The 10,120-nt window shown below is 37.5% G+C and overlaps 2 protein-coding genes across 2 annotated transcripts; one reads left to right on the top strand and one right to left on the bottom strand.

The window, feature by feature from the left end:
- The first annotated feature begins 252 nt into the window (after positions 1–252).
- LOC21396411 (serine/threonine-protein kinase SAPK10) lies at positions 253–4,729 on the top strand. The gene is made up of 9 exons (XM_024174439.1): positions 253–763; positions 1,453–1,527; positions 1,626–1,727; positions 1,826–1,879; positions 1,994–2,086; positions 2,388–2,480; positions 2,971–3,075; positions 3,161–3,259; positions 3,705–4,729. Exons 1-9 carry the CDS (start codon positions 587–589, stop codon positions 3,990–3,992), a joined length of 1,086 nt encoding a protein of 361 aa, XP_024030207.1. The 5' UTR covers positions 253–586; the 3' UTR covers positions 3,993–4,729.
- A 471-nt stretch (positions 4,730–5,200) lies between these two features.
- LOC21396409 (probable disease resistance protein At5g66900) lies at positions 5,201–9,575 on the bottom strand. The gene is made up of 6 exons (XM_010111589.2): positions 9,433–9,575; positions 8,101–8,781; positions 7,434–7,828; positions 6,872–7,239; positions 6,242–6,453; positions 5,201–6,153 (listed from the first exon to the last, which is right to left on the bottom strand). Exons 2-6 carry the CDS (start codon positions 8,735–8,737, stop codon positions 5,327–5,329), a joined length of 2,439 nt encoding a protein of 812 aa, XP_010109891.1. The 5' UTR covers positions 8,738–8,781; positions 9,433–9,575; the 3' UTR covers positions 5,201–5,326.
- Positions 9,576–10,120: the final 545 nt, after the last annotated feature.

The following is a 10,120-nucleotide window of genomic DNA, read 5'->3' as shown; positions in this document are numbered from 1 at the left end:
CTAATTGGCTATGGTAAAAGAGACAAAAAAATATAAAATATAAAAAAAGGAAAAGTAAAAAGCACAACAAGTTGGCCCCCTCAGTTAACGCCGCCTACAAAGCAAAGCCATTTCTGCTTAATACGGCGTCGTTTTTGGTATGCTGAATCCTGACGAAAGCGACGGCTTTTTCTGTCTTTTGCGTCTTGTAGCTAGTAAATATCCTTTTGGAAACTTCATTTTTTTTGTTCCTAAAAAAAAAAAAATAAAAAATAAAAAAAGTCATCCCTCACTTCTTCTTCTTCTTCTTCTTCTTCAGTTTGATCCTCATATATTATTTACTCCATCGCCGATCACAGAAAATCTCTCGCTTTCTCTCTCATAGAGAATTTAGCTAGAAAGAGAAAGCGGTTGACGAGCTCTGAACCGAGTCCACGGCTGGAAGCTTCCGAGTTCGCCGAGTCGCGACCGGATCTACTTGGTTGGTTGAGGATTCGGAGGCTCAATCGCTGCCGTGTTTCGCTTTTTCTGTTTGGGATTCGGATCTCTATGAACCGTCTAATGTGAGGGAGTTTGGTTAGGGAACAATCATCGGAGATTGTTGAAGATGAATCGGGCAGCGATGACGGTGGGGCCGGGCATGGACATGCCGATCATGCATGACAGTGACCGATACGACTTAGTCCGAGATATCGGCTCGGGCAATTTCGGCGTCGCCAGGCTGATGAGAGACAAGCAGACCAAGGAGCTCGTCGCCGTCAAGTACATAGAGCGAGGCGACAAGGTTAGTTTCGCCGAGTAATTTATCTTTATTATTATTATTATTATTATTATTCGTTTTTGGTTACTTCTACAATTCTATTTATGGAAATTGGCTAATTAGATTTAGTCGTGTTAGTTATAGTTATTTTGGTGGTTTGATTAAATTTTACTGGTTTCTAGATTTAGTATTGTGTATTATTGTGGATGTTGTTAATTAATTAAGTCTTCTTGCCGGTAATGTAATGCATAAAAATGAACGTTTCGTGGGAAAATAAAATTTGGATTAAGAGGAAACCCAGAAAAGGAAAAATATTGCTGACTATGTTAATTTCTCTCCGCCTTTTTTAGGTTTGTTTTTTTTTTTTTTTTTTTTTTTTTTTCATGACTAGTTAAAATAACACAAGATTGAATTGGGTTTTCATCTGGCTGGAAGGATATGCGGAGATATTTAATTCTGTAATTAGATTGATTTAATGTGGTACGTTTCTTGAAATTTAAAGCTGTCCTTGTTTAAACTTGCGTTGAGATAAATATGTTAACATTGGGGCTTTGGCTTAAAAATCTGTCTATCTCTAATTGGGGTCGTTTGATGAGGTGAAGGGCCATCGTTGAGGTGGGTTTTGGATTTGAGTTATGGCTGAGTATTTTTTTTTAAATTTTTTTTAGCTCGAGATATGAGCCTATTTTTCATCATGGTGTTATGTTGTGCAGATTGATGAGAATGTTCAAAGAGAAATCATTAATCATAGGTCTTTGAGGCACCCGAACATTGTCAGATTCAAGGAGGTCCAGTTCATTTTTTGGCATTTTGAGTTTGCATGTTCCACCTCTGGCCCCTTCCCCCGTTATGGTTTAATTCACGACTACTCTCACTAAATTTGTAGGTCATTTTGACACCAACTCATTTAGCTATTGTAATGGAATATGCGTCTGGAGGAGAACTTTTTGAGCGAATATGCCACGCAGGACGCTTCAGTGAAGATGAGGTTTTTACTTGGATATACCTCCTTGTTTCTTCATTTTCTTCCTTCTTTTTCTTTTCTTTTTTTTGGCATGTGGTATATTGTCGTTTCTTTCTCTACAGGCTCGTTTCTTTTTTCAGCAGCTTATTTCCGGAGTCAGCTATTGCCATGCAATGGTATTTGATTTTTCTTTTCCTTCGTTTTCTTTTGGCATTTCTTTGAGATTTCAAATTTTTATTGTCCTTGGGTGCTAATTGATTGTGTTATGATGTTGATATTTCTTTGTAAAGCAAGTATGTCATCGCGACTTAAAGTTGGAAAATACTTTGTTGGATGGAAGTCCAGCTCCTCAGTTGAAGATATGCGACTTTGGCTACTCTAAGGTACCAATGATCATGTATTTTGTGCTCATTTGGTGTACATAGTGTGCTTGTATGATTGGTGTGAAGATTTTGGAGTTGAAGAAATAAATTTATATTTGTAGTGGTTAGCACAACTCGCTTCACCTACTGGTGAATTCCCATTGGCATCATTATAGGTTCTTGTCTATTATTTGTTTATGTGACACTGATTTTCTCTGAGATCTATATAGACTATCAAGTATTAGGTGGCAGTATATAGTTGTATATATGGTAAAAAATTTAGGTCGTAACATCTTTCATACCTGATTGTGGCAATTGCCAGTCCTCGGTGCTGCATTCACAACCAAAATCCACAGTGGGAACTCCTGCATACATTGCTCCAGAAGTATTATTGAGGCAAGAGTATGATGGCAAGGTAACTTCACTTCACTTGTGGCTCTAAATAAAACATTTCAACTAAAGTAATAAAACGTTGTATGTGATGCTATCTGAGCTGAGTTGCATTTTGTTGTTGTTGTGGTGTGTGTGGTGGTGGGGGGGTATTGGTGTATGCTCTTGTTAAAAGCGTTGAGGAAGGCTGGAATGGGTTTTGTGTGACCATTATATTTACCAGTCCTGATTCGTTTTGGACCTCTTTTTGTCTTCTTCATCCAATTAATTCGAAATTTTGTAGACTCCATGTGTACTTTTATTTTTATTTTTAAATAGACTCCATGTGTACTTGCATACGAATAAATGTTAATTTAGAAACCCTGGAGGTTTGGCTGTTATAGGCATTTACGTTGGTGATGTCTAGGTTCAATTTTCTGAGGAAGGGAAGCCAAAGAAGAGCCCTACTATAGTTTTTTGGATTATCTGGTGATGTCATAAAACTCGCTGTTTTAAGAGAGGTTTTTCAATTTCAGATTGCAGATGTATGGTCTTGTGGGGTGACCTTATATGTGTTGCTGGTTGGAGCTTATCCTTTTGAGGATCCTGACGAGCCAAAGGATTTCCGGAAAACTATACAAGTATGTGATTTTTTTTTTATTTGCTATCATATCTCTTTATATACATTTGCTTGACTTAAGATATTCTATTTATTCATCCATGCAGAGAATTCTGAGTGTCCAGTATTCAATCCCGGACGTAGTACAAATATCTCAGGAATGTCGTGAGCTGATATCAAGAATTTTTGTGGCAGATCCTGCTACGGTCAGTAACTCTTACTCCCTGAATTTCCTCTTTTCTTTTGTTGAAATACTTGAGAACGGGCTTTTATGCTTTTATAATTTCACTGTTATTGGAAGTTGGGTTGTAGTTATCTTGCTAAGTTCATGCTTGCCAAAACAAACTTTGTTGTTGAGTTCTGCAGATTCCGTGAAAACTGGACTAAAGTATAAAATGTATCTTTGATTAATACACTTCCTTTTCATCCCTTATTTTTCTTTGTTTCTCTCCACAAAACATCTTCAAGCAGTTTGCCAGCGCATTTTGGACTAATAACACTTGTTGCTTGGACAATATTTTTGTGACACAGATGGAAGTAAATGTTTTTTTTCCCTTGGTTCTTTTGCAGAATTCCAACAGTGTCATTATTGGATTTTTGTGATTCGTTTCTATATGACTCAGTGTTTATGGATGTAATATACATGCGCAGAGAATAACCATTCCCGAGATAAGGACCCACTCATGGTTTCTGAAGAATCTACCTGCGGATCTAATGGATGAGCGGACGATGGGAAACCAGTTTGAAGAGCCCGACCAACCTATGCAGAGCATCGATGTAATCATGCAGATAATTGCCGAGGCCACGATTCCAGCAGCAGGGACCCTAGGCCTTAACCAGTATATGGCAGACAATCCGGACATGGACGACATGGACGACTTGGATTCAGACTCTGAGCTAGACATCGACAGCAGTGGGGAGATAGTCTATGCCATTTAATTGTGGGATGCAGCTTGGAATTTGAAGTGGCATCTTCCGACTAAGGCATGGTGCTTTTGAGCTGTGAGAGGCCTGAAGAAGTAGCGACGAGAATGTATGATAGTCTTTGATGATAGGTTAACGTAGATATAACATGTGAAACTGGGATTATCAAATGCTCCTTGGAGTCGGTAATGTTAATAGCAACATGCAGTTTCATACCTATATTTGTGGACGCATTTGAAGTTTATTGCGAGAGGGGTGGTAATTGGAGTGAACAAGACACATGATAATCCAACCCTACCTCCCTTTCCATTGAACCAATGTTTTATTTATTGCTTTCCAATTGGTTCTGCACTTTTTCCCATCTTTTGTTGTTTGAGTTTTTGTATATGTTAGACCCCTAATTCCGAAGGTCTATGAGAGGAAACGTGGGCGTGCTAGCAGAGCACCTCCCACTACCACCACGACAGCCACTACTACCGTAGCAGAGGATGTGGTCCCAAAGCTATAAGGAATGTCATACCGTTACTTCTAGGATGTGGGGGAGAGTGCCACGTGTCAAGGGAGGGTTCTATGTAAGGGGAGTGCGAGAGACAGTGGGGTAGCAAAGAAGAATCATTGTATGGGAGGCGGCTGGTTCCTCGGATTATCAGCTAGGGTTGGCGTTCAGTATTGATATTCCCCTGTTATCTGACAGTATACTTTGTAACAACAGTTGTCTCACAGTTTTCATATAGAATTTGGTAGTTCAGTGTTCTTGTATCGACTTGTTTCCCTTTAGCGTAAATTGGCTTTGTTTGCCGAATCACTCTCATCTTAACCACATCTTTGATGAAAATCAAGCTGCAAAACTCGAGTGTCCTTTTCATATTGTTCTCCATAACCGCAGATGACCTTTTGAATGTCATTTGAAATTTCACACGATACAATTTTTAACGAGAAATTTACTAGGGTTACTATCTAACAAAGTAAAATTAGTAAAATGACTTTTTTCTGAAATTTACTAGGGTGACTATCTAACAAAGTAAAATTAGTAAAATGATTTTTTTTCATTTTTTATGACATGGTCGTTCTTTATTAAAAATGGTCATTTATGGTCGTACCTTAATCATTTTGCAATAAAACGAGGATGAACAAAGAGGAAGGAGAAGCAACTAATTTGAGTTGCAACAATAAATCCAATGTTCATTAACAAGTCATTCAACGCAACAAAAAAAAAAATGTCACTGTGAAACCTGAGAATTCTGTTTATTTTATGAAATAGGATTTCCAGAAATCTCTTCCCCCACGGATGTATACATATATATCAACGGAACCCCATTTAACAGACAACAGTCGCAAGAATGTCGTATCTAAAGCCAATTCAAGTTGACATCTTCCTTGGCCAACCTTAATTTTATCTTGGCTTCACAGGGCAAATAGAATTCCCACAATTCTTTCAGCTCCTCATCACACACCACATCCCCCAACTGCTCTATGTCCAAAACTGATGGAGGTAGGTCCCGCAATCTCGAGCAGTCTTTCATGTTGAGCTTCTTTAAACTGCGCAAATTGCCCATGTCCTCGGGTAAGTTCCTGATGCTGAAGCAGTCCGATATGTCAAGTAAGTTTAAATTAGAAAGATTGCAGATGGATTCTGGTAGCTTTTCCAAATCAATGCAGGACCTAAGCCTTAATACTTCAAGATTATCCATTTCTCCAATTTCCTCTGGCAGTGTAGAGAGCTTATGACAATGTGTGATGCTGAGCTTCCTAAGCACATCCTTGACCATATTGCAGAACCCAGCTGGTAGTTCCACAAAGTCGGTGCAATAGTCGATGTTCAACTCCTCTAGACTTGGAAATGGTTCCGATTTCTGGATAGAACCAAATGCTTGACCAACTTTACACATGAACAAAGACAACTTCTGTAGATTCTCCAACTTTATTGAAGTTTCGCCCAGGGAAGGAATCACAACGCGCTCAAATCTGATCCTCTTCAGATTGGTTAAGGAATCAAGCAGTTCGAAGTTGCTTAATTTAGTCGGGAAAAAGCCATAGTTTGTGATAATTAAAACCTTTAGTTTGCTCATGGTCTTCAAGAAATCAGGTAAGACATAATTCTCCGTCTGAAAATTCAGAATTAGAACCTCAGCTTCAGGCAGCTTCATGTTGCACCATTTTGATGAGAATTTTCCATCTACAAAAATGAAGGCAAGGAATTGTTTATGTCTAATCAAGTGTACTTGTATTACTCTAAAAAAAAAAAAAAGAGGAGAGAGACCAACCTGTTGTGATAGACACAAGGCGGGCGTCGAAAGTTAGCTCATTTCGTTGATTCCACCAACTGGGAAGCTTCTTTTCATCTAATTCTAAAATCAGCCTTTTCCTCTGTGTTTCAGGATCCTGCCTGCTCTGGTGGATAGCGAGCTCTCTAAGCATATCATGCTGAGTGGCAAAGTGTTCACTGTAGTAGTCATCCTCTTCATAAACGTCTCTTCTGAAAATAGAATAAATAAATCACTTACGACAAACTTTTCAGACATGAAATATGTATTGCAATTTGTGTAATAGACTAAGCCTTTGATAAAAGCAGTTTTTCCACCTTGTGTTTTGTGTATCAAAGTAGCTCAAATGTAAACTAGATAAAGGGAGGATAAAGTAAACGAAGAAAAAAAACCTTAGCAGCGTTTCGTATAAACTAATAAGAAATCTACTTTATAGAACTTAACTGTCCACATATCATGAACAACAATTATTTTGTCCTTTGAAATTCAAAGTAGCTAATTGTTATCTTAAGGTAAATTAAAGTATTAAAAAAAAAGTATTATGAATACAATATGCAGTGAGTACATGCAAATAAATAAGCCTAAAAATAAATCATGGAGAAGAAAATTATATAATAAGGGCCATTATACCTTGTGACCACGACATTTGCCATGTTCGATCTGCTGAGGTCGAAAAGGTAAGCAGTAGCATCGTCCTCTTCTAGTTCGTGCAATTCTGTCCAGATATCATTGAGGGCAGTGACAGGGATTCTTCTGTCTTCAGGAAATGAACCAAGATCCAAGAAACACTCCTTGAGATTAGCATCTTCTTCGCCCAAGACATCTAAGCTGCTTTTCAGGCAAAGAAGCAGGTCATTTTTGTCCATGTAATCAAGAACAGAAGAATCCCACTTAGACCATTTTTTCAGTTCTCTTCGCCAGATCTCTCGAGGACGCCCGCATAGAGTCAGGCCAATCAATTTAAGGGCAAGGGGGACTCTCTTACAGTGCTGCACTACCTGTAGCCCAAGAGCAGTCAACAAAACAAAGAAAATCAGTAACTTGTAGTCTCATACCATACATTCGATTCCAGAATCATGTTTAATTAAATCATATTGATGGTACTTGAAACTAAAGAAACTACACAATACTATTTCAATAGTCATGTTGACGTTTCAAAAGGCCAAATAAGCATAGATGTTAAACAACAAACCTCATTCACAAGATCCTCTGGAATCTTAGAGCTCCCATCTTCCAACTTTGCATGGTTACGGAAAAGTTTCACAGCATCTTCGTGACTCAACGTCTCCAATTTATATACGGGTCCAAATGCTTGAAATTCATACCTTGATGTCACCAAAATCTTGTATTCTGGTATTTGGAAACGAAACATCATATCTTGAAATTCAGGCCAAACATCATCCAGGACCAACAATATAGGGCTTGGTCCGATTTCCTTCAGCAATTGCTCCAAACAATTGAGCGTATCTTCTTTGTCTCGGAAGACAGGCGCCGTGCGACCATTGTGTTGGTATAGATTCTGTATAATAAGGTTCAGGTCCACCGTTTTTGAAACTTTTACATACATGATGTTTCTTTTGAATTTCTCTATTCATATGCAAAACAAAAAAAATTGTCAGTAGAAAATTATTATAAACAAAGAAGCAGAGAGAGACATTAATTCCTATAACTGTTCAGATATTCAAGTTATATGAGGACGAACATATAGAAAAAGGTTTTATGAAAACGTTGTTATTTTCTAATGGTCTTATTTTCCTGTTCGCATACCTTGTTTTGCAACATGTTAGTTTAAAAGTTCTAAAAACTTAGAATGTTAGAAACTGGAGTGACATTAATATCTATTTTGCAATAAATAGTACCTTCGATTTCGCTATCTTTGCAGAGCTTTTGCACTAATGTGGTCTTCCCACATCCCGGAGGAGCAGTCAGCACAAGCACCGAGCTATCCTCCCCAAGGAGCTCCGCCTTCAACTCCTCAAGAGTCACATCCAACCCGACGGTAAACTCTGGGGCTTCAGGAACTTCACAGCAGCGCGTACTCGAGATCTGACTTTGTTCCAATTTTTTACTGGTGTATAATCTTATAACCATTTCCTGGAGCTCCCTCATCAACTTCAGAAGCTCCTTCAAATCCCGGGATTGGTAGGCCTGCAGTAACTTCAACCATTGATCAAGAGATTCATCCAACTCCTGAAGCTTATCAGCGTACCGCGACTTCTTGAAAATGTTCTTGCTCTTACTAACTTTGGGGTACTCATCAACAAGCTCCAAGGCCTTAGAAATCAAGGTATCGAAATCCGTCGTCTCTTTTTGTTGCTGATCCAATTCCCTGCTCAACTCTTTTATCTCCTTAACCAATGGCTGCAAACTTTCCAGCTTTGCCATGATGTTTTGAAACGTTTCTCGCCACGAAACAGCGTTCTTTATTATATGTTTCAACTTATCAACCAGCTCTTGTAATGCCAATCCAATAACACCCCCTGCGACTAAATCCATACTTTTTGCTCCGCAGATGTGCCCAGATCACAAGACCATAATTCCTAAGGACAATAAAACAAACAACTACTTTGAACAAATGAAAAATACTACAATGATTAACAAAGAAAACAAACCCAGATCATATCTCTGCTTTGTGCAAAAGAAGATTTGATTTCAGAATTCAGCTCTGATCACACACACACACACACACACACACACACATATATATATATATATCAAACAAAAGAAGATTTAAATACTCTCTATAATTTTGACTTTTTTCTTTTGACGCGTATGTCAAGCCTCAACTTCTTTCCCCTGCCTCATGTGAACAGCTAATTGTGTGTGTGTGTGTATATATATATCAAACAAAGAATATAATATATTTTTGTCGGCATTGAAGTTTCCTAGTATTAGCGCCGCTGAAATGGTAAAGTTTGGAATTTTCACGGCAAAAAAGGAGGAAAGAAAAGAAAAGAAAAACCATGGCAGTTGCTTCAAATTGAGGCAAAGAATTGATGCATTATTAACTTATCCGTACAATAAATATGGTTACGGCAGTTAGAAAGTAAGATGACTTAAAAAAAAAAAAAATCTCAAGCTAAAAAAGAAAAAGAATGCGCCTTTTGTTTTTTTTTTCTTCCAAAATTCCAAGGAACTGAAATTAATAATAAATTAGTTTTTCTCTTAAAAAAAAAAAAACGACAGAATACCATTTTGGGTTCAGTCACCGGAGTGGCAGAGTCGGTATCGCCGGCGAAGATGGATGGAGTGAAAAGAGGAAAATAGCTCTGAAGTGGCCTCCATCACACGACTGAGTAAGAAAGCCAAAAATCCGTCACCATTGTTTATTTTTGGGAATTTGTACCGTTATAAATGATCCTATACTTAAGATGCTTTCTCTACGAGAACCCTAAAACATTTGATTATTTTTTTAACAATTACATATAGAAGAGTAGTCTTATATGGCGCGTTAAAATTTTAATATGAATTTTTATAAATTTAACTATTAAAAAGTTAATTTAACAATTGAAACAGAATGTTTTTAGAATTTTTTTAAAGGATTTCACCATAAAAACTCCCTGCTTTTTTATAAGGTGCTCGTGTATACATATTGGACATATTTACTTGTATCAAAGGAAAATGGAAAATGAGGAATGATTCCTTTTCACATTTAATAATGTGTTTATTTATAAAATTAATAACGGACATTTAGTGACCCCCACATAATATATAGAATGAGAAAAAAGAATGCCAATTCTTGTACCCCTTTAGTATTGATTTCTTACCAAAGAAAATGAATTGATTTCTTATCAAAGAGAATGAATTAATTCCTTATCAAAGAGAATGAATGCTAACTTCACTTATCAAATTGTGTAAAATGACATTTTAGTGATTATA

The sequence above is a fragment of the Morus notabilis genome, unplaced genomic scaffold (assembly GCF_000414095.1).
Source record: "Morus notabilis unplaced genomic scaffold, ASM41409v2 Scaffold720, whole genome shotgun sequence".
Classification (NCBI taxonomy): domain Eukaryota; kingdom Viridiplantae; phylum Streptophyta; class Magnoliopsida; order Rosales; family Moraceae; genus Morus; species Morus notabilis.
The sequence above is the reverse complement of the archived record's forward strand: the minus strand, read 5'-3'. Positions and strand labels throughout refer to the sequence as shown.

Excerpts from the sequence above, each read along its gene's own strand:
- LOC21396411 (XM_024174439.1), top strand. The coding sequence starts at position 587 with ATGAATCGGGCAGCGATGACGGTGGGGCCGGGCATGGACATGCCGATC. Across the intron at positions 1,528-1,625 it reads ACATTGTCAGATTCAAGGAG|GTCATTTTGACACCAACTCA; the intron begins GTCCAGTTCATT and ends CTAAATTTGTAG. Across the intron at positions 1,880-1,993 it reads TCAGCTATTGCCATGCAATG|CAAGTATGTCATCGCGACTT; the intron begins GTATTTGATTTT and ends TTCTTTGTAAAG.
- LOC21396409 (XM_010111589.2), bottom strand. The coding sequence starts at position 8,737 with ATGGATTTAGTCGCAGGGGGTGTTATTGGATTGGCATTACAAGAGCTG. Across the intron at positions 7,240-7,433 it reads CAGAGGATCTTGTGAATGAG|GTAGTGCAGCACTGTAAGAG; the intron begins GTTTGTTGTTTA and ends CTTGGGCTACAG. Across the intron at positions 6,154-6,241 it reads CCTTGTGTCTATCACAACAG|ATGGAAAATTCTCATCAAAA; the intron begins GTTGGTCTCTCT and ends TCATTTTTGTAG.